The sequence below is a fragment of the Malus domestica genome, chromosome 01 (genome assembly GCF_042453785.1).
Source record: "Malus domestica chromosome 01, GDT2T_hap1".
NCBI lineage: Eukaryota > Viridiplantae > Streptophyta > Magnoliopsida > Rosales > Rosaceae > Malus > Malus domestica.
In genome coordinates, this window is record NC_091661.1 from 19,022,274 (window position 1) to 19,046,196 (window position 23,923).

At 38.0% G+C, this 23,923-nt stretch overlaps 4 protein-coding genes across 6 annotated transcripts; 1 reads left to right on the forward strand and 3 right to left on the reverse strand.

Annotated features, from left to right (window-relative positions):
• Window positions 1-1,124: 1,124 nt before the first annotated feature.
• Window positions 1,125-11,382, reverse strand: LOC103419652 (lysine-specific demethylase JMJ27). 2 transcript variants are annotated; one of them, XR_003771935.2, is made up of 13 exons: window positions 11,034-11,382; window positions 10,417-10,931; window positions 9,867-9,963; window positions 9,628-9,760; window positions 9,459-9,522; window positions 8,143-8,923; window positions 7,705-8,043; window positions 6,047-6,790; window positions 5,886-5,958; window positions 5,710-5,795; window positions 5,481-5,600; window positions 2,043-4,542; window positions 1,125-1,367 (listed from the first exon to the last, which is right to left on the reverse strand). XR_003771935.2 is itself a non-coding variant. In XM_008357784.4 (13 exons), exons 1-13 carry the CDS (start codon window positions 11,229-11,231, stop codon window positions 1,337-1,339), a joined length of 3,252 nt encoding a protein of 1,083 aa, XP_008356006.2. In that variant the 5' UTR covers window positions 11,232-11,382; the 3' UTR covers window positions 1,125-1,336. The 2 variants fall into 2 exon arrangements, 1 of the variants encoding a protein (XP_008356006.2); XM_008357784.4 differs by having other exon boundaries at window positions 4,472-4,542.
• Window positions 11,383-12,221: 839 nt separating this feature from the next.
• On the reverse strand, window positions 12,222-14,153 carry LOC114823871 (cytochrome P450 703A2). The gene is made up of 2 exons (XM_029099507.2): window positions 13,239-14,153; window positions 12,222-13,033 (listed from the first exon to the last, which is right to left on the reverse strand). Exons 1-2 carry the CDS (start codon window positions 14,112-14,114, stop codon window positions 12,395-12,397), a joined length of 1,515 nt encoding a protein of 504 aa, XP_028955340.1. The 5' UTR covers window positions 14,115-14,153; the 3' UTR covers window positions 12,222-12,394.
• A 1,369-nt stretch (window positions 14,154-15,522) lies between these two features.
• On the forward strand, window positions 15,523-18,533 carry LOC103415445 (retrovirus-related Pol polyprotein from transposon TNT 1-94). The gene is made up of 4 exons (XM_008353806.4): window positions 15,523-15,997; window positions 16,522-16,627; window positions 16,981-17,071; window positions 17,234-18,533. Exons 1-4 carry the CDS (start codon window positions 15,698-15,700, stop codon window positions 18,174-18,176), a joined length of 1,440 nt encoding a protein of 479 aa, XP_008352028.2. The 5' UTR covers window positions 15,523-15,697; the 3' UTR covers window positions 18,177-18,533.
• Window positions 18,534-18,688: 155 nt separating this feature from the next.
• Window positions 18,689-22,146, reverse strand: LOC103420044 (protein DEFECTIVE IN MERISTEM SILENCING 3). 2 transcript variants are annotated; one of them, XM_029099530.2, is made up of 7 exons: window positions 21,974-22,146; window positions 20,786-20,876; window positions 20,319-20,562; window positions 19,807-19,998; window positions 19,414-19,734; window positions 19,122-19,323; window positions 18,689-18,975 (listed from the first exon to the last, which is right to left on the reverse strand). In XM_029099530.2, exons 1-6 carry the CDS (start codon window positions 21,992-21,994, stop codon window positions 19,170-19,172), a joined length of 1,023 nt encoding a protein of 340 aa, XP_028955363.1. In that variant the 5' UTR covers window positions 21,995-22,146; the 3' UTR covers window positions 18,689-18,975; window positions 19,122-19,169. The 2 variants fall into 2 exon arrangements, with proteins under 2 accessions (XP_028955363.1, XP_028955359.1); XM_029099526.2 differs by having other exon boundaries at window positions 19,122-19,326.
• Between the last annotated feature and the right edge of the window lie 1,777 nt (window positions 22,147-23,923).

The following is a 23,923-nucleotide window of genomic DNA, read 5'->3' on the forward strand; positions in this document are numbered from 1 at the left end:
AATCCGAGTAAACTAGATGGATTATTAATGCAATTCAGCAAAATAAAAAAATCTCGTTAAAAACACCAGACATAAAGTTTATGCACACACATCAAACTCTAATTCGCCTGGACTAGTCCCCACTCTTCCCACCGGTTTTACTCTCGAGTCGAATATCCGTGATCCGTATAGATTTCGAAGCAGCTTTGCACATATCATAGACTGTTAGGCCAGCAACACTCACTGCTGTCATTGCTTCCATTTCAACTCCAATTTTCCCTGTTGAACTCGCTTCTGCTTCAATGTCCGCTTCTAGGTTGTAAGCACGTACCTGAGATTAGGGATGGGCAATGGTTATGGCGGACGGGTAACCACGGTTATTTACCCATAACCGTTTATATTCATACCCGCATAACCATTTTCAGGTTGAGACTGAGAGGAAGAACGCAGTCTTCGATGGCCTTTGCTAAATGGGCATCACGAAATGGCCCAAGAGAAGACAACTACTGATTCTTTCAGGCCGAAGTACAATTGTTTTTATTTTTTACAATGTTATTGGCATTTTAAAGATTTTATTGTACACTTCTCATACAATTAATGTATAAAAATGTTAAGACCTTTCATTTACAAATGAAGACGAATATTATTAAACCATAGTATTAAGTAACAATCGAATGAAGCTTTTACAAAGGCATAGTTGCGCCTCAAATTCATGTAATTTGTTTTGTTGCTTTGTCGTGCAACCTTCTCATTTGAAAAATCGAAATCGAAATGAATCTGACCTTATTTTATAAATTTGGATTACGAACAAAAAAAACAAATCCTCAAAATTATAAGAAAACTTTAATTCAGCTGCAATGTCAAGAAACTAAGGAATGCAGACTTGCATCCATGTCCAAAGCCCAAAAGCACAGATTAATTTATAATATAATCTTCATGCAGATTTAGGAAATGAAAAACTAATAAAAATGACTTAAAATTTTTTAATTTTGACGATAAGATAAAAACAAAATAAAGGGTAAAATGAATAGTACCAAAATCAAATTTTTATTATAAAAATGTGATTTTTCATTAAAGTGAACAGTACCGAAAGTTTTTCGTTAAAGTTCCCTTTAGGAAATGGAACACTGAACAGTATCGGAAGCTTTTCGTTAAAATTTTCCTTAGGAAATGGAACACTTACAAATCCAAAAAGTTCTTTTCATGTATGAATCAGCAAACGTCTCATAAGACAGCATACATTAACTTCGGTGTTAGTTTTCATGAGATCATACAAAAACAGAGGTCAAAAGGCCTTTGAATTTGCTGTAGTCTGCAGACTAAGAAGCTTTTGTGGTGCTAGCACAACCGGTTGCTCCTACTCTTCATTTTTCGAAGGGGCCGATGTACTACAAGAAGGCCATACCGTTCGTTAGTCGATTATAACAAAACTTACAAGAATAGAACATAAATCTTTAAGGAAGAACTAGTTAATCAATTTAGAACAGGCAAATCAAATAGAACACAATTCAAAGTCAGAGGTATGTTCATCACTAGAAAATTTTGATAAACTCTGGAACTTCCAAGGAGAAAAATGTGTCATAACATGGTAGAGAAACAGTCTAGTTAAAAGAGGAGACGTACAAGAAGTTCGCTAAAGATGAGGCGTATAAAAAGTTCGCTAAAGATGAGATGTATAAAAGCAGTCATGAAGTTTGAACACATGCGATCTTTTAACTGGACTGTTTATCAACTCAACATTGTCCATGGCGACCAAACACAAGTTTTTCTGCCAACACCTTAACATCATACGGTTGAAAGGCTATTACAAATCACAGCATCTGAATTTGAGACCAAAAAATAAAATTGGCTCTGAAACTGGGAGCTGATTTCTACACACCCTTTTTTTATTTCTGGCCATCGAATTGGTTAAAACAAACAGAAAAATGGGACAAGAAGATTAAACAAAGCTGTGTAAGAGGAGAAAAAGGGTGTGTGTTCATCATTTCCCTTGAAAGTATGAGCATTGAAAACAATGGGACTGAAATTTAGGTGCAAAATATCATTAAAGTGAGTATACTTACAATGGCAAAGTTTCGGCGCATATGCAGCTCAATGTGTAAATTTCATGATGTGTTTGTGTTTGATTGCCACCATATGCTCCCATTCGTTGTCTAGTGTGGATACTTTCCATTTTGGCTTCTTAAATAATAACGTAGTTTGGTTTTGAGGATTGTATTGAATAACCCGCTAGATTCCAATTTATGTTAAAAATGAATGGATGCAACTCCCAAACTTCGTCCAATTTGAAGGTAGAAGATGGATTAGTTATGAAGGAAACTTATTCCTCTGAGTGCTACCACATCCATTACTTCCTTCAACATCCAGTGAATCTAGTGAGTTATCCAATCCAATCCAACCTTAGACAACGAGGCCAATCTTTCTTGCCTTCGGTGTAATTGTCAATATATTGTTGTGGGCTTCAAAACAAAGGTTGTTCGCGAAGCAACTCCAACATTGTCAATGAAGCCTCCACACCACAACTGCAACCCTTCGAACGTGCACTTCAATAGACACATGGCACAACCAAACAATCGTTTGGCTGCTAGGCCTGTTCTTAAATAGTTTGTTGTAAAACCGCTAAAAGCCAAAAGCTTAGACAATTAGGAATGAGTCAACAATGTATGTCAAGCCAACACCCACCTTCACGTGGTTCTTTGTGTGCAGCTCCACCCTACAACACATGCACATGCAAACAAGCGCAAACATAGAAAAGCATATAGTTGAAGAAGAGCACCTTGCAAATTGGCAAACAAGTGAGGAACATCGTTTAGAGATTTCGAACCCAAAACCTCTTGCAATCAAAGCTCTAGATGAAGAAACTCGAGTTGATACGATGAGTTTGGATGGAGAAAACAAATATGGAATTGGAACAAAAGTTTCCTTTTATTGAGGGATCCTTTGAAGGACTCCTTGAGGGAACCACTATGGATGATCAAAACCGTCTATTTTTTAGGTATTCCCTCAAAGATCATCTTGCAAAAAATCAGACAAATTAGAAACATGATACAACTCCAACCGCGCAAAAGTGCTTTTGGAACACACAAAAGGTTGCACCGAAGGAGCACTTGGGGCTCGTGTAGGACTACTACATGAAGCACTTTTGCCCATAAGCAGTTTCGTTAGAAGTGTTTTAGTATGAAGATATCAAAAATTTAGTAAAAACCCAAGAGCACATAACCCAAAACTGCTTTTAATATTTTCTCGAAATGTGGTTCAAAAGCATTTTTGGTTGTTAGAAAGAACTTTCAGCCCTTCTCGAAGCAATCCCACAGACACCTTAAATTTGGCAAATATGTGAAATACAAGAAACGATATATTTACATTACGAAGTGGGGATCTGAGCTATAAGCCACACAATAGGCAGCCATAATAATTCGGCATCGAAATTTCGTTTACGAAAGTCGAACCTAAGACCTCCCACTTAAAATTTGAAAGAAACACTAGTAGTGTCACCTACAACTACTAACTTGTACGTGCCCATCTAATAAAAAGTTTTCTACATTACCTATGATATGCTTGTACTCACCAGCTTCTTCCATCTTAATAGGACTAAATTCATGTGCTGTTTTAATTTCTATTTTACTCGAAATATTAACAATTCCTTACAGAAAAGTCTTTGAGAAAGATAATAAAATGATCACATATTCTCCTCTAGGAGATGCAAAAAATTCTTAATGCAAGAGAATTTCTTCACCAATTTACGCCCTTACTCAGTAGGATGGTGTTATGATCCCTTAATTTTGTTCTTTCATTTGTTGTAGATGGGCCATTATCCAGCAGAATGTTATATCTCATGCACTCAAACACAAGCATGTGTCTTTAATTCTTAAGAGTGACCACTTCATACCAACCATTTGGTGGAGAGCATGAACACAATCTCTCACCAGAAAGATTAGGGGAGATGTTTCACGTTCCAACCTTAATTAAGCAAATCATGATATAATATTCCTTTGGCATACACCAAATAATATATATATACCATGAATAATGCAGCAAACTACTCACCAAGGACCAGCCAAGATCTAATTCAAAACTTAGAACAACTATTAGACTCGAGAAGTAATCAAGCCAAGGGTCTTATCTGAGGTGTTTGTAGAGGAGCGTAAAGGATAAGACATAGGTAGGTCTCTGGTCTAAATTTTCCTATTGGGGAAAAAGGGAACTGAAAGTTAAGAAGCTAGGTCAAATATTCATGTTTTCCAAAAAAGTTCATTAATAATTTTTTCCTCATCTCCACAGTGAGCGTAGGATAACTATTTATGTGTGTTTTCCTTCATGAGCCTAGCAAACATGTTAGAAAAGCAAGAATATTTGTGTGCGCCCACTCGCACAACACACAATGTGAAACCAACATGTCACACCTTAATAAAGGGAGGTAAGATGCTAACCACGACTGAAATCTCAGCAACACATATAAAGAGAAAACAAAAGAAAAGAAAAATAATCTTACTTGAGCCCTGACATCAGTTTTTTGGTTTCTCTTACAGCTGAACTTACAGCATAGAGTGTCATCTTTTTCACCTGTTAAAACAAGGAAAGAAAAACCAACAGATCTTATGAGACAATTGCAGAGGTGTGAGCTGAAGCAAATCTTCAGAGAGAAGAATTGTGCGGCTGATCAGTTGGCAAATTGGAGCTATGACATGGATCTAGGTCTTCACGTTTGATGAGCCTCCTGCCTGGATTGGAATGACTCTTATGCATGATATTTTTAGGATTGTTAAGACTCGTCGTGTCTTTTACTGATTTGAGCTTATGTATTTGGGTTGGTACCCCGTTATTTATAAATTAAAAAGAAAATAAGACAAACCAATAGAACCTAAGAGGTAAAATGAGGTAGTCACGCAATCTGGCCTATGTGATAGACGCCCACCAACCTAAATTAAATACTTGACACGCTATATCTGATGGTGTAGTTAAGGTGAATTTGAGTAGTAAATATTGAATGCCTAATATCTCCTAATAATTTGAGTCTAATACGAGTTTTCTTTTAGAAGGAATTTTATATGAGTTAACCGGTGGATAATTTACAGTGTCAACTAAGTGGACTAAAACTAGATAGCTCTTCCACATGTGCCGAGTGTTTTCTTCTACTGTGCAAATGATGTGACAGTTAGCAGAAAAAATGTATTTATGTATTTAATTTCTTTTAGTATTTTACCCTTCTTAAGTCAGATTACTTTTAACAATTTTATTCTAGCAGGGCATATTTGAAATTTCAAAATTTACACAGAAACTGAAACTTCTCCCTTTATAGTAGTATAGGTAAAACAAATGCACGAAATTTGAAACTCTGGATTATGTCCCGCAATCCTCATGAAACCTCAGTAAGAAAAGACCAGCACAGTCTTGCATTTGGCAGCCTCCTTAACAGTATTCTACAGTTACTACTAAATAAACAATACTTAAAATTACAAAATCTATAATGCAATGAAAGACATGACAGTAAATTGAGATACCTCCAATTTGTCTTCCTTGGCTCTATGGTTTTTTGGGAGCAAACGAAACTCTTCAGTCAGTCGAAGACATTCTTCAAGACTTTCAGGAGATACAAAGTCAAGTGCTACCTTTATACAAGACTGACAGGAACATTGAAGGTTAGGACAAACCCATAACTTTTTCTGTACGTAGAACAGAAATGTGTAACTTCCTAAAATGAATAATTCATTCAGATGTATTAGTAATTACTTGTGTATTTCTAACTTGATGAGGACATCCTGTGGGAATAAAAACTGCCTCACCAAGGTATTGTTTAAATGTCCAAGGCTCCACATCTGCATATAAAATCACACATTAACTATATTGTAGAAGAACACTGCAACTTATCAAGACCAATTGAAGGAAAAACAAGATAAGATTCTTACTGAATTCCTCCTTTAGTTGTTTCTTATGTCTCTCATTCAAGTAAAGGGTCTGATCATGAATAGGATGAACCACCTGAGACGACGTGCACAACACATGTAAAGGAACCCTAATGTAATTTGTTCGTATGGCATAGTGAACAAATACTCGCATCGAAACTTACTGAATCTACAGGATGATTATTAATGTGGCGAAATTCTTTCTTTTGTTTTTCCAAGTATTCCCTTAACTTGGGGACATCCTGGCGGCGAAAGATGTCCCAAACAGCACCACCTTGGGCAACATCCAAACTGTCATTACTTTCAAGAGAATCCTTTGTTTTTGTCAGGTTTGACTCTTTCACGTTCATATCATGAACCGCATCATTTCCTGGAAACAAAGCCACAGAAGTATCTTTCCCACCAGATCTCTCAATCATCATGTCCGTGGAACATTGAGCATGTTCTTGCTCTGCTTCAACTCCATTTGCATGAGGCAAGGTGGTTTTTATCAATTCATTCCTCTGATGGTCAAGAGTTGGAAACTTTAATTTATGTATTTCAGAAGTATCAGGAGGTTCTGGAACATGCTCAGTTTTATCATATTCAACAGTATCATCTAAATACTTGGAATCTGACAACTGAGAAATCCTAAATGATTGTTCGTCAACCATTTTTCTTTTCTTCCCATCTTTCTGCATTAGATGATCATTATCCACAATGTTCTCATTTTCAGTACATTCAGCACCCATGATCTGGATTTCGGAAGATTTGTTTGATGATTTTCCTCCAACTGTCCCCTTATCCTCATCTCTTTCATTGTACAGTTCACGCAAGTCTTCAGCTTCATGCTTCCTCTGCAAAGCCTTTATCTTTTTGTGCTGCCAAGGAGCGATCTTCACTCTTGTTGTGTGAGTCAGAACATTTACCTATGCAAATCAAATAACTGTTGTCAACCCTTTGTAACTAAAATATATAATTCAATAAAACTTAATAGATGGAGAAAGACTGTAGACCATAGTCAATGAAAATTGAGGTACAATTACAACTTCAACTAATTAATCCCACCCCCAAGTTTCAATTCAGGTAGCATGTATAATGTAGTGTGGCATAAGAGTACTGTTAAGGCATGATGGGACGAATATTACATACTGAAACTGAATAGTTTTCGGGTCCACAAGGACCACAACTTCTCCAAGACATTACTAAGGCAACATAAGAAAGTCCAATGCCATGGAAATAGCCATGATATCACATAGTTTCGTGGAATGATGCTAACATCAGAATTAAGGCTTAAGCCAATGCCACAAAAGCACATATACATTGAAACATTAACTTCCAAGAGTATCTTTCTTCTTTTACCAAAACTATTCTTCCCTTGTAAAAGAACCATGCCTTTTGAGATAATTACAGAAATGATAACCACGCATAATTTTCTTGACAAAAGGCTCAACTGATATTTGTGCACCTTTACCACGCAAATGAGAGTACATTATTTTAAAACATACAAGGCACTATACAACATGGGTGGACATAAAATTGTGTCCTTAAGATCCCAAAACAGAAAAATATTAAGCAAGAGATGACCTACAAATCATAGTAAAAAATGAATCACCAAGATGATTAGAAGGATGATTTATAAAGAATGAGTAAGTGTCAATTTTTAAATAAATTCTAAATGATAACAGTGGAAAATTTACAAAATTTTGGATAACGAGGTCAATTATGTTGGACACATCAAGCAGAGGACAACAAAGTTATAGAATGAGCAAATCAAACTCTCTAAAACTTAAGCAAAGCTTTTGCACAGATAATAACAGACATACTAGTAGGAAAACATTACCGCATCAGACATATCACAGTGTAGCTTTGTCACTGAATCACCTCTGCCAAGTTCTTCAGAGAATCCATAGGCAATGTATGTTTTGGGTCCCATATCAGGTTTCAATGAATCTTCAGGAAGTTTTGTAGCAAGATTTAGACAACCCACTTCTGGATATTTTGGATCAGTATAGTCACTGAAAGGGAGTGCTGCAATAAATTCAGTGCAATGCCTTGGCAAACGCTCTTCAAATAAAGTTGATGAAGGCCAATCCTTCAATTTCAACATCTCAGGCCACCCACTTCTATGTAGACGACCCTCCAAGTAGCCCATGAAAAACTGGTGAATATTGATTTCCACCTGCACAAAAGTGAGGGTCAGGAGTTTTAATTCTCATAGAGATGTTTTAAGATTATTCTCATTATCTACAAGTAATTCAATTAGTTTTCTATAACTGACCTCACACCAATCAAAGCAGTCAAGGGCCTTCACACTTCGTGTCTCCTCTTTAAACTTTACATTGGCCCCCGTTTCTCTAAAAGCCCTCCACATGACCATAGGTTCCCAACTAAGACCAGATGTCTTGTCAAGAACATTTCTGACTATTACAGGTTCCCCATTTATCCAGTGCCTCTGAAAATGTTCAATTTCATCATCTGCAATGTCAATAGCATTCGGACAGTATAAGAAGTTATCATCACTGTTTTCCCTGAAAGCCGCCTGCCTCACTTCAGACTGTATATTATTATGTTCCTTGGAATCATTTGGCTGGCACAAGGAGCATCCTTGAGAAACATCGGTGTCTTGCATCTTGAAGTCAATAGTAAAATCCTCTGCATTTTTTAACAGTTGCATTACCCAATTAGCTTTACATTTGCGCCTCAGTTCCAGATTTACCTGGCCACAACCTCCACACTCTTTTGGAGGACAAGGAATGCTGTCATCAGGATTCGCTTTCCAATTAGGAAGAGAAAAAGGCACATCAGCTTTAGAATTATCAGAAGCAGAGGTAATCTGGCCCTCCCACACATGTCTTTTCCTTTTCATGTTAGTATTGCCTCTATTTTTCACTTGTTTATGAGCTCTTTCTACAGATTGTTGGTGAGATGTTTCTGCTTCACAACCTCCAGGTTGACAACCTTCCCTTAGCTCTTTGCAACAAGTGAGACAGAGATCATAGGAACAATCGGGGTTGGTGCAGCTTCTGTGGAAATCAACAATAGATGTAGAGCAATTGTCGCTGTCATATAAGACAACACACATGGTCATGAAAAGTTGAATTTTTTTTAATAGTAATGATGGTTGTACAAATAAAAACACAATGAACATTTTCTGCCTAAATAATGTGCATGATCTATGGGCTGCATATAGAAAAGAAAATGAAAGATGACACTAATCAAGAAAAAGGAAATTACTATATGTATGTATTATATGGGAACCCAGTCATGACATCACAACTTAGCTTTCTGCTTACTGAGAACAGGCAGGGATTCCAGATACACCATATCAACAATATTATATAGCTGGACCACTTTTTCCATTAATTTAAAATTGCTTATGGATCCTCAGAACCCATATATTGACACCCAAGCCCTCTCAATTCCTTAAAATCCTTTACTGTAGTATCATTGAAATGAAAGGAATTTAAACCAGGCAGTACAAATTCTTGTATCTAGAAGTTGCAAATTTACTATAGACAGACCGACAATAGGTATTCAACGCAGATGCTAAAAGAAATGTACTTCTCAGTTCAGTTGAAGGGAGCCTGGACATACCAGTAAATACGTTCTTTTGGGTCTATTTTAGTTCTTTGTATCCCCCCTTCAGTCAGTTGAACACCTACCAACGAAAAAGCCATATAATGAGATTACAAACAGTCCCCTTGCGGCCTTGCCAAGGAAGGAAAAAATAAACTGCATTTATTAGAATATCGTAATAGTTCACCTCGTATTTTGGACTCAATCTCTAGTTCAGAGCTCTGCTCCTTATGAATATACCTCAGAACAGGCAAAGTTTTATAGAGCAAGTACTTGAGCCGCTGTAATTTGACACTGGGTTCAACTTTTCTAGTGTGAGGCTGCCAAAACAATTATACCATATGGAGAAAAAGGAGAGAGACGTTAGACTAGAAACTTGCTAGTTTCAGATTAAAGTACAAAGAGACAAAGGAAAAAAGAACCAACTTTCACAATAAACGCACGCAAGCAAGCTTTGCAGTTGCAGTTGTGACAACAAAACGGGCATTTCTTCCCAATTTCCTCTCTCGTCTTCCCCGGGTACCTATCTCAACATTGTACAATGAAAAAACCAATGAACATCCTTATCATTTGAAACCAATACACCAAGATATAAAAACATTTTGCAATTACACAAAACGTGGAGAGAAATTTGAAAACTTGGTAAAGATGCAAAATTTAGAACTGGGTACTAACGAAAATCCAAACATTTGAAACCAATACATCAACAAATACAAAACTTACAATTATACAACACATGCAGAATTCAGTTTTAGAACTGGGTACAAATGCAAAATTTCGGAACCAGGTACTAATGAAAATCCTTATCATTTGAAAATTTGAAGCTAATACATCAACAAATCACAACAATCGCAATTATTCAACACATGCAGAGCTAAATTTTAGAAATGGGTACGAATCGAAATTAGACAAAATTACCAAAAAACAATGAACTCACTGAAATTAAAGTTTTCAACCATTCTAAATTTTTACTTACCATCTTTCAATGCACTCAAAGCAAAATCGCTTTGTACAATTAGAACAGAAGACAACGCCACTCTTGTCGTTCCGCTGACACTGGTGGCACATCAAGGACACGCGCTGCTCCGAATTTTTGCCAGGCTTTTCCTGCAACTTCAAGCTCTCCCGCTCCTCAGATTTTTTGCTAGACTTTTCCGGCACCTTCAAGCCCACGTGCTCCTCAGATTGTTTGCCAGGATTTTTTTGCAACTTCAAGCCCACGCGCCGATCCGATTTTCTGCTGGATTTTTCCTGCAACTTCAAGCATACGCGCTGCTCCGATTTCTTGCTAGACTGATCCTGCATCTTCGAGCTTGAACGCTCCTCCGATAGTTTGCTAGGTTTTTCCTGCAGCTTCAAGCTCGCACGCTGCTCCGATTTCTTGCATGACTTATCCTGCAGCTTCGAGCTCGCACGCTCCTCAGATTGTGTACTAGGTTTTTCCTGCAACTTCGAGCAAGCACGCTGCTCCGATTTTTTGCCAGATTTGTCCTGCAAAACGCAGAATCGAGAAGCCTCAATGCCGTTGATTCCAAGCAATTGAATTTTGAATATTTCAGAAGAAAAAAAAAGTTTAAATTTTGGATGTTTCACCTCTTTGGATCGACGATTCTTCGTTAGATTATCGGAACCGCTGTTTCCATCTGACTTTCCCGTCTTGGTTTTCTTATTCATAGCATTGTTTCTCTTCTGATCGTAGTGCTTTTGACAATAGGACTTCCCCTCCGCCGCCGTCTCGCTGCACCGCCACTTCTGGCCGTCGTTGCGCTTGCAGCGGCCCGGCGGTTCCATGGACGAAGGAATGATCTCGATGGGAAATCGACGGCTGTGATTGGTCTGGGAGGTACGGAACGCAACTGTGCTGAGCGTCAGATTTTTCCCGGTTGGGTAGGAAATGCCCGAAATGTGAAGGGTTGGAGGACTTTTGCGATGCTTTGCCGCTACATATATCACCAAGTCATGTGTAAGCTGTAACACGTGTTCTAATCGCACAGCATGCCACGTGTTCCAAAACGGCCATAAAAGTTACCCTTTCATTTTGCATTTTTTTCTGTTTTCTTTATAAGGAAAATGGATTTTTATCTTTTCATATCCTATTGAACAAAAGAAGACAAACAACCACCACGGATGGTCTAGTTGATGATGAATAACATGTTCGTATTTCAGATGATACATTTCGGTTTTGATTATTGATGCTAGTAGATCGCACGATAGTGGTTAGAAAAAAGCTAAACTATCTCTGTGAATCTTTCTCGTCACCAGAAAGGTGGCGACCTCTCGAAAAAGTAGACTGCATTAGCGAAGCCACTAGCTGGTCCCCATTTCAACTCATCCTTAATTCAATTCCTCTCATTCTAACTAGCATATGGGCACACACAAAGTGTGTGAAAAATTTTTTTATTTTTGTTTTTGAAATAGAAGGATAGAGGAAGAGAGGGATAGAGAATGAAGGAGTGGGAAATCTTTTTTTTTTTTTTAATTAGAGATATGTTAAGATTATATGTATGTAAGACTTTGAAAAAAAAAAAAGTAAAATTTGGTTGTGTGAAATTACATTTATGACCCATATTTCTTATTCATGTTCTATTTTAAGTTAAACTAGTAATTTTATAGGATTTTAGTTGACAATAAGTGTTTTATTAAGTAGTAGAGATTACGGATTAGTAAACGAGTCATTAGTGAATTAGTAAACACTTATATAGAATCAATACTTTTTTTACTCCGATTCCAAAAAATTTAAGTAAACAACTTCAACAGGAATTCAGTTCGAACTCATTCCCATTCCAACTATTTCTCAATTCAATTTCTCTCATTTTGATCACAAATTAGTAAACAAGCGATTAGGGTTCCTAAGTCCTTAACCATTCCCTTAATTATTATTTGTTTGGGCAACAAAGCCTTCCCTTAATTAAACTTATACTACACAAGTGAGACATGAAATATTGCATTACTATTTAATGGTACATACGGCTAGGCAAGCGAGGCGTAGCAATGGCCATCAAAGGGCAGGCCTTGGGCATCGTCATACCATAAACCTCCTGGGTATCAATATCTCCAGGCCTCAACCCTTCCGGCGGTGACCAATCAAAACAATGGAAAAGCCGAGCCAAAGCCATCAAAACCAGAGTCACTCCGAGCGGCGCGCCGGGGCACTTCCTCTTCCCGGCACTAAAAGGCAAGATCTTAAAATCGGCTCCGTGGCTAATCTCGACTCGGCTCCCGTCAACCAGACAATGCCTCTCGGGCCTAAACTCGTCCACGTTGTCCCATATCTTGGTGTTCCGGCCCAGCCCATGAGTGTTGATGAAGACACGTGTCTTGGCGGGTATGTAGTAACCGTTGATCCATGTGGCGCGAAGGGATTCGTGCGGGATGAGGAAGGGGCCCGCTGGGTGCATGCGAAAGGTTTCGCGTACAACGCAACGTAGGTAGTTAAGGTGGGGGAGGTCCGATTCGTTGACCATTCGATTTTGACCAACAACGGAATCGAGCTCTTCTTGAATCTTACGAAGTACACGTGGATGCTTGATCACCTCCGCCATTGCCCATTCGTTGGTCACGGCTGACGTGTCAGTGGCAGCGGCTATCATATCCTAACAAACCCAACAATACATTTTCATTTAAAAGTAAGGCAATAAAAAATATAAAAAAAATATCAATACGAAGTGTGCTATGATCAGTCACTCACTTGCACGAACAATTGCTAACTATGTGAGACCCATATTTGATCAGTAGGCATAAATTGCTTTGGCACGATTGATATTAACAAAATTCTTTCGACAATTTGTGAAATATTACCTGAATTAGAGCTTTGATTTCCACATCATCCATGTGTTGTTTCCCATCCTCACCAGGCAAAGACAATAAGACATCAACAAAGTCCATTTCTCCTCCATCTTGCTCTCCACTTCCCCTCCCATTCTCCTCATTTGCCCTCCTCCTATGTTCTTCAATAATCTTGGTGTGAAAATCATCCACTCTTTTCTCCACCTCCCTCATTTTCTTCTCACACCCATATGGGTCCACCCACCTCCAAATTGGCAAATAATCACCCAAATATATCACCCCCAAAAGCCAAAACAACTCATGGGTTATGTGCATGAACTCCAAGGCCTCTTGTGGGCCTGCTGACCCAGCACCAAAATATTGCTTCCCAAGCAACATCCTAGTCACATTGTTCATAGAAAACCCACCCAACACCTCTCTTAAGTTCACAGCCTTACCTGTCCGGGATGCGACCAAGACATCCCGAACGAGATGTTGGGCCTCTTCCGCCCGGTGCTTCGCGAACGACTCGAGCCGCTTCGTCGTCAACAAGTGCTCCATGCAAATCCGCCTCATTCGCTTCCATTGCGGGCCCAAAGGGGCGAGTGCCACGTCACCGCATCCATAGGCTAGATGAACAGCAGCTAGGGTTCTTGGCCTTGATGCAAAGACCTCATCTTGTTTAAGAAGTATTTCTCGGATTATATCTGGATCGTTGGTTGTGATTGCATCAATGCTCCCAAGTTTAAGGTATACCAAAGGCCCATACTTGTTGCACAGAGACGCCAGGTCCCTGTGGGGCAGTGCACCCAATTGAAGAAGATTGCCTAAGATGGGCCATCTTGGTGGGCCCGGAGGAAGAAGGTTTTTGGTCTTGGGTGCAAATCTGCATTTTAGCCATTGGTACATGATGCTGGTAAAAATAGATGCAAAAATAAAGGTTTTGAAATCCATCTAGGAAATTGAAATATGAAAAAAACTTGAGATTATAGTTTGTATATATATAAGGAAGGAATCAATGGGAAGGGAAAATGTTGGAGAACAAAATTTTTTAGGTCAAAGCATGCTCTTTACATGCATATATGTTGGTAGTAGATTAGAGGTAGAAAATAAGAGTGCCAAGAATATGAGCCTTTAAATTAGGTGAAAAATTAGGAGTTTAAGACTAATTAGGGAGTGTATCGGTAGCTTAAACTTTCTTGATGTGGAACACCTTTTTATATCTTTACAGGCATAATCACGCGTGATGAAATTTTAAGCGTAACATGTGAAAATTTTTAATTGGGCAATTTGGAGAATGTGTGGTCATTGATCTTCACACGTGAGGTAATATGTTCCGATACGATAAAACATAACTCATAAACCTTTGCATGTTTCTTAACTTTCCGATGCCTGATTATTCTTTCATTTAGGTACGAGGTCGGCAAACTTATGTCTTAAGGTCGTCAAGCACGAGTATATTTTAATGTTTTGTTTTTGGTTTAACTCTGCAAGTGAGTTGGTTATCAAACAAAAGCACTCATCCTACCCTACCAATTGTTTGTGTATTGACGGTAATATAATGTGATATGCCGATGTGTTACGAATTCACTTACGAACTTACTACTTATACTCTAAAATTATAACCATAATGAATATACACCACATGACATGTTGAGTGAAGTATATTTAAACTAATTTGTGCATGTACAAGTTTTAAGTCAAGTGATCTTGTACATTTTGTAACTACGTGAACTTGTTTGGAAATACTTTTAAAATGATTGAAAGCGATTTTATATATTAAAAAATGTTATTGGGTTCGAAAAAAACTTGAAATAGTTTCTGCAAGAAACACAGGTGCCTCTTGCAAGAATCACTTCAAGTGCTTTTATAGGATTCATGTGCAGTTTTCTAAGGATTAGTTTCAAAAATATTTTCACTTAAAACGCTTATCAAAACACAGTTTATGTGAGATTGATTATGAATATATTAGGTTGATTGATTATGAATATATTAGGTGTTTATAATCACATAAAATTGTTTATCAAAAAACAATTTATAGAGATTGCTTATGAAGATATTAGTGTAATATCATTATACCATGATCTAAAGTGACTTCAATGTGTAATAAAAAAAACATTTGTAACAAAATCGCTTATGACGAAAGCTTTCTATCCCAACCGAGCCCAAAAATTATACCAAAAAGAATAAAAATATTGATATTCACACATCTATTTTTATTTTTCACACATTTTTATTAATTTTTTTTCTTAATATTTTTTAATTAATTATATCCGACGATCAAAAACTTAAAAAGGGTGTCAGAAGAAATGAGGGAGGAATAATACCCTACCCTTCTCGTATTTTAAGGCCCAACGGAGTCGTTTGACGTCGCCTGGCCCGTCTATCGGAGTGAACTCTCCACCTCCACTCCCCAACTTAACCTCAAAAATAAAAACTCCTTCCCCTCATTTTCTCAGTAAAAATTTTCCCGAGAAAATTAGCAAGCAAAAATGGATTCCGACACTCGACGGAAAATCGAAGAAACGGTTTTGTGTATACTGAAGAAAACGAATTTGGAGGAGATGACCGAGTTCAAAGTCCGAGAGATGACCTCGGAGCAACTCGGAATTGAGCTATCGGATACTGAGCACAAGAGCTTCGTGAGAAGCGTGATCGAAAGTTTTCTGCTGTCGGGCACGGAGCCCGAGGGGAACGCTGGGCAGGAGCCCATGGAGACGAATGTGCGAGAAGAGCAGGGCGCGAGGTTGAAGAAGGAGGCGAGTGAGGACGGAGGCCGTCTAATTTGTAAGGTAAAACCCCAATTTTTGTGTTTGGTTACTGAGAAAGTGTGGGAAAAGTTTGAATCTTTATTAATCAGTTTTAGCATTTAGGTGAGTTTTTAGTAAAGTGAGGTGAATGTAACTATTTGGCTTAGTTGGTTTGAGGATTTACAGATTTTTACTCTCAAATGTGAATAAAGGATTGAAATTTAGTGTTTTCTTGCTAAGTATTTGATTCATTTCTCTTTTTACGAGGCGATATTCTAAACTACTGTAATTGGATAGGGTTTAGGGTTTCATACGCTACTGTGATCTACTGGCCTAACCGCCATCTACATTTGATTCATCTTTGAAAACATTTGTTTAGGTTTAGAACACTAGATTCTGGTAAGGTTTATGGAAATATGCAGGCCAACAGGCAAGAGAAATTGAGTTTTTGAAGTGGATACATTCATTGGATTAAGAAAATTCTGAGCTGTGTGTTTTCTTGTATTTTCATCATATCGTGTGTCTGTCTGTTTCGATTTCTGATCTGAAGTTTTTTGTTTGATTAGCTGTCCAGCAGGAGAAGTGTGGTGATTAACGATTTCAAAGAGAAAACTTACGTGTCAATTAGAGATTTTTATCAAAAAGATGGAAAGCAAATTTGTACTCCCAGAGGTGACCACCTTTCAGCCAAATGTTGCATCTAATTTAGCTACGGTGAAACTGCTTTACATTTCTTCCCTGGTCTCATTGAAACAATTCATCATTTGCATCGGTCTCCTTGTTATTGATAAGAGATAAGTTTTTTAAATATTGAGTTGATTATTGTCCTAACGATATCCGCTGCTTTGCTAGATCGCACACACGTATGTTCTGTGTTGAAATACAGTCTCCATACTTCTCTCTGCACGTCACAAATGTGCACACATTGCAAAAGCTATTAGATTTGGGTTGGAATTAATGCCTTGTATCTTTTTCTATTTCCAATGCTTTTGTTTCGGTAGTGAGTATTGATAATATCTTTTCAGGAATTAGTTTGCCGGTCGAACAATGGGCAACGTTCAAAAAGAGCGTCCCTGCAATAGAGGAAGCCATTAAAAAGTTGGAGTCAAAGTTAAGGTGAGAGTAAACTGTTGATAAATTGAATAAATGTTCAATCCATTTTAATAAACCTCTTCTCATATTCTGCTTTATCTTGAGCAAGTGGATTTGTAGGCTTCTCCTCGATAACTATTTTGTCGCTGTAAAATGGTTGACTGACTTCTAATAATACAAATGCAGATCTGAACTTGAGAGTAAACAAACTGAACATGGTAAGCAAGCTGAAGACACGTCTAATTCATTGAATGATATTGCTCCTCAAGAACTTGCTACCGTTGAGACTAGCCGTTATGATGGGAAAAACTACCCATTCTGGGCGCAACAGATGGAGCTTCTGTTGAAGCAATTAAAGGTTAAATACGTGCTATTTCAGCAACGCCCAAGCAGTATGCTTGGCCTGGAAGCAACTAGTGAAGAAATTGCTCATTCAAAGGCTGCTGAACAGAAATGGGTGAATGATGATTTAGTTTGTCGTCGCAGAATCTTAAATGCTCTATCTGATGATCTGTTTTATCTTTACTCAAAGAAAACTATGACTGCTAGAGAACTGTGGGAAGATCTAAAACATATGTATCTCTATGAGCAGTTTGGAACAGATAGAACTCTAGTTAAAAAGTACATCGAATTTGAGATGCTCGAAGGAAGACCAATTTTGGAGCAAGTTATGGAATTTAATAGAATTGCCGATTCCATTGTAAATTCTGGGATGACAATTGAGGAAAAATTTCATGTCAGTGTCATCATCTCCAAACTCCCCCCATCTTGGAAGGATGTGTACATTAAGTTGTTGCGCGAGGAGCATCTACAGTTTTCAATGCTAATGGATCGTTTGAAGGTTGAAGAAGAGTCACGTATTGGGGGTAACCAGACAGTATCGTTTAACCTGACGAGCGATCTGCCAGGGAAATCTGTACCGAGGCGAAGAGATATGAAGCCAAGAAGCATGCAATGGAAGAGGCAAGAAGTGGAGACAAATGGCAGAGTTATTTGCCATGCTTGTGGCAAGAAAGGGCACATCGCTCTGCATTGTCGTTATCGTAGCAGGAAGGATGACTGGGAAGCTAATGATAAGAAGCACGAGGGAAATGGATCTTTGCCTGCAAGTGGAGGTCAACATGTCTGAGAAGGCAGATGACAGGAAGCTAATGAGAAGCAGCACGATGGAAATGGATCTATGCCTACAAGCGGAGTTCAACGTGTCTGAGAGGGCAGCGGAATGGCTAGTTTCCGTAGAGCTCCCCTCCCATCTCATTTTCACTAACAGCATTATTACCTTTTATAGAGTTGGCAAGTACAAAGTGTGTTATAGTTCCAAAGACGGTCCTTGAGGGTCATGTTCTGTTGAATTTGATACAAGGTCCAAGTCTGCTTTAGAGTACATGTTCTTCTTGTGAGCAAGGCTTTGAAATCGATCATAATTTTGTACCGCACGTTCTTTCTGTTTCAAATTATTGTAAATTCATACCATTCTTTCCGAAAAGATTGTCGATTCAGGTGCTTGAGATTCATCTAGGTTTGACGTTGTAAATTCTTATATACGCATTGTTTACACAGTGCTTCTCTAACAAGAACTCGTCTTCTGTCATGCGAGTGATTTTTACGACACTGAAGGGAAAAGAAAGTAAAAGTTGGAGCTTCAACGATAAAAACGGAGTTACGAAAATGTACAGAGGGTTTGAGATGCATCCAATCAGGCGAAAAATACCGACCTTCCTGAATGTATTTATTCTTCATGCGAAAATTTCTAAGATTACAACACAAACAAAACATGGCTTGAGGATGAAAACAGCACAGGCTCAAGCCAACTGATATGCGACAGACGGAGAAAATCAACACAGAAAACAATCCAGCTGATCTGCTGACGCCGCCATCGTGGCCTAAAAACCGACCAATCTGCCGATGCCTGCCATCTTGGCCAGCATCTGTTATAACCAATACAAGAAAAAGTAACATTCAGTCTATAATGGCAAGTTCAGGACACCAATCATGGTGGTATAAATGGATAAATTTGCAACGACAGAAGCCCATGGATTATTTTACAGTTCTCAAGAGATCCTTCGGGTGGTACCTGCGAAAAGGAAAATTCTCGGATCACACTTTTCGTGCCAAGTTTGACTTAAGCGAAGTCCAACAATTCTTGTTCTCTTTGCATATCCTCAGTAACATGCGTTCGCTTCAATTTCAGCTTCTTGATCATATCCTCAGTTTTGTCGTAGTTTACAGTCATACTAGGTTCTCCAGATTTTGCAAGAAACTTGATCTCTATATCTCTACTGAGAGTAGATAACGTTTTAATAAGAAAAATCAGTATTTACCATTAGACTAAATTTTCGAGAGCTCTATTTTAATTCCAAACTAACCTGCTTCCCAGGATGAACACGCCACTCTTTTTGATAATCCCGCCATCTAAAGACAGTGCTCCATGATTTATGCATGGGAGAGCGAGAAGCATCTCCGCTCTGGTTCTGTATATTTGGAGGCGAGAAAGGAGACTATAGAATAGTGTCTCTCTGAGACCATGCCCGCTGCTGGTGACATTAACTAAGTTATTGCTATCCAGATTGATCGCGTTCACTGCATAATCAAGAAAGCCATGCGGACACTCCCCATTTGGTAGCTGTGGTTTGGGAATATCAAGCTTCCTTTGTGGATCATCAGCTACAAACCCCCCAACATATAGACTAAAAACAAACAACCGTTACAATGTAATAAGTAATAGCAACTTGAAAGAAAACATTGAACAGGTTTCTTGCCTCAATTCATCTAGACATATGACCAGAAAGCGCCCTTTTATGCTCTTCCCAATAGAAGCTCCTAGACCATGTATGCCGGCGCTGGTGAGTATTGTCGCATCCCCATCATACTTCTCTAGAACCATAACAGCTTCATTTGTCCTGCATACAATCGCTAGCATAGTTTGCTGTCCCAAGTATTCCGAGAGAAGCCTAATTCAAAGTTACAGGGAAGTACATGTCAGACAACATTGTAAATAATGGCCTTTATGGGTCAAAGATTAATCATAAAAGCAGGCCATTGGTCTTCAAGAGGCCTCATATGCACCCCACATACTAGCTTGGCATATAATTTGTCTGTTCTAAACAAGACCAGTGGTTTTTTTTAAATCAGGAATTATATGCAGGAATGAACTCAACAACACAACCTTCTAACCAAGAAATGTGATCTGAAGAAATTTTGACTTCATCCAGTGAAAACATTCTGTTTAATAATATTACTGAGAAAGGAATGGATAATAAGAAAATGTGACCTGCTAAGGTTGTCATCGTCAACTCTGCCAAGTGTGGCAACAATGCCAACAATACCCAGCACATCCTTTGTCAGAGCCAAATTCAAAGCCTGAGTTGCATGCTGTGATTCAAACAGTTTCAGCCTGCACAATAAACCAGCCGCAGATTTTTCGTGCCGCAATATTTGGTCATCCTCCTCAGCAGTAGGACCATTTTCATTTGTTATTACAATACCATTGGCAGATTGATGCTTAGCAAGACTACCTGGAAAGACATGCGAGGTTTGGTAGTGTCATATCTAGAACATACTAGACATAAAAGAACAGAAGAATTTTGTACAACACAGTAATGTCCTGCTAGTTTAACATACTCAACATGACAAAACTTTAACCTTTTGATAAAATAAGAAAGAGTAGCCCTACCCGAAAGCATCATACTTCAAAATGCGATTTGGTTGGATAAGTAGAAGGGGAGGGAGGGGGTTTACCTTGCGATTCCAGTATAGATTCACCTAAGCGGTTTATCTCATTCTGAAGGAACTTAATATTATCCTCGTGCCGCTTGATTTCTAGATTATTCTGAAGAATTTGTTAAAATGAACTAATGAGAAATTGGTTGTTATCGATTCAGCATATAGCAGAAGTTTGCAGCAATCATTTGTGCTTTTCCAACAACGACTCAAACTCGAGGATCAGTAAATAAGTACACAACTTTACATATCACAAATTGACATTATAATGCCACATTCTTACACCATGCTACCTTCCAAACTTGGCATTTGTTTAATACATTTACCATCTAGCGGTCATACATGCAACCAAAACGAGAGAATATCATATCTGACCATATTTGACCGTTAGATGGTGAATGTATATATTTACCCTTCCATTTGCTGACCATATAGCAGACGTTTGCAGCAATCACTTGTGCATATCCAACGACGACTCAAACTCAAGGATCAGTAACACATATATATATATACACACAACTTTACATATCACAAATTCACATTACATTCCCACATTCTTACACCATGCTACCTTTCGGATTTGGCATTTATTTAATACATTTACCATTTAATGGTCATATATGCAACCAAAAGGAGAGAATATCATATCTGACCATATCTGACCGTTAGACGGTGAATGTATATATTCACCTTCCATTTGCTCACCAATATTCCTTTTTTTTTTTATATATTTAAACCAAAACCCATGCAATCAGGCTTACATTCCAAATTTTATCGGGGCTTACATACCATGTAAATAAATCACCTTACATTATCAAAGGATAACAAATCAGTCAAATAAACGAATCCCAAACAAAAATGCTACTTTTACTATCTAGTTGTAGCAGGTCTCTGATAAAGATGGGACCCACATATGCGTTGTCGGACCCTCTCTCTATCAGAATTAAGCACGACTCAATCCCAAATTTTGGAACTCTATGCACATTTATGTTTCAAACTGGCAAATACCCAGAAAATTTTTCTACCACGAGACCAATTTACAGCTTAAAATTATAGTGAAACATTCTGGGCAGTTAAAAATCCAAAAACTACAGCTTTTACTCCAGTTCACAGTAAAAATTGAGAGTTTGTGCTGCAGCAAGCTTCAGGAGTGAAAGCAGTGGAGAAATGGGAAATAAGAGAAACAAAATGTGGCAGAGATATAACCTGGTGGTTCGGTTTATACATGCCGGCGGCGATGAAGCTGACTGAGAGCGGCTCTCTGATTTTTGCTCTCTGGAGGTCTCGGGCAGATCAAAGCAGAATGGCAGCTTTGTGGGTTTTCCGAAACTTGGTTGGCATTTTTCTTAAAACACCTGCCATATAAGTACGTTGTGAATTTTGTACTTCCTCCCACAATTCATACATTTTCAAATTTCCTTCAACATTTGGCTTTTTTTTTTTTTTAATTTTATGTATTTTTAGGAGAACAGTTTAGGGTTTGGAGCTTTCAAAAAATAGTTTAGGGTTTAGTATTCATGAAAAGCTACGGATACAATATTCGTACAGACGAAGAGCATTATTTTAAAGAAAAAATACTTGCAGACAAAGGTCTGTAAGCAATGCTAACAGGGACAGACTGATCCAGAAAAATCAATGCATCCATTGCTGCAAGATCATGTCAGAGATTAAAACGCTCAAATCAATGAAATTAGTGACACAGGATCGTCGCACGATATACGATGAACGAATATGATTGCAGGATCTTATAATCCTCACAGAGAGGATCCTGGGAATTTGGTGATCATTAGAGCTTCGAACAAGTATCATTTATTAACTTTCGAGTTTTGATGGAGTTTAAATAATATCGTTTGTTAAAAAATAAAAAATAAAAAAAATCTCCAAATATAAGTTTATTTTCTCCTTTAATCATGTCATAACTAATTGCAACATTTGTCTCCGAATGTCTAGGGGCCCTACCCTATGATTGGGCCAGGCTTTTATTCAATCATTTTCAAAATGGATAGGGCCTGGACTCTGCATATTGAGCCATGGGTCGATTGAACATTCTCTTCATGGTTCTAAAGAGAGTAATTTCTATGGTTCGTGTTTACTATCATCGTGATGTTTGTTATAATGATGTTTCGACCTATCAATAATACAATATTATAGTATCGCACGAGATTATAGCATTGCACGAGATGCTAATGTGTCCTCCTTATGAGAGAACTCAAAATGCGTATTTTTTTTGGGTCAATTTTATCCTTGTTTAGTTTGAAAGAAAATTGGTATTTTCCATTTTGTATTTAAGTGTTTAGTATTTTAAGTATAATTAGCATCAAGATAATGATATTATTTTTTTTCAGACTGTGGAAACAGTTCAAACACGCTAACGGGGCAGATAAGTTAAAGAATGAAACTTGCTTGTCAAGTATCAACTTAGTTGCCAAGTAAAAGTCTGGATGAAATCAGTCAAAATCTTCAATATCTCTGAAATATTTGGTAGCCCTATCTTTATTCCTCTCAACCACTTGCCTTGTGGACCAGTGGTAGGCATGCATGCATTTGACTATTGAATTCAAGCTACAAGTTCTCATGTGAATATAATCTACGACTATCCAGGACACATATGATGGAATTGAGAAGGTTCCATTTGTTTTTATCAAGTGGAACCACATAATTAGGAGGAAAACTTGCCATTTACGGGTTTCTAAAACTCCTAATCGTTCTTTCTACTCACGTGATGATAGCGAGAAGATCAGTGCAACTTCGACATTATGAGATCGATAGACAGATGAGTTGTATGAATCGTTTCACGTAAGTTTTCACAAGTTCATGCAACTCCCCTCCCTTGGTCCTCATCGCGTGATGTGAGTGATGCATAAGGGAGTTGCATACATAAGCCTGTCCCTACACAAACTACTTCAAACAAATGTACTTAACGGACAAGGATCCTCTCCTGAGCAATTCCCTAGGGATCCTATGGATCCCGCAATCTTGTCTGTTCATCGTATATTGTGTGGTCAGAAATCATTTAAAATTTAAATTTTAAAATTCAAATATGAATAGTACCTAACGAAAACTGACCGCACGATATAAAATAAACGGACAAGATTGCGGGATTCCTAAGATCCCTAGGGAATTGCTCAGGAGAGGATCCTGGTCCGTACTTAACCA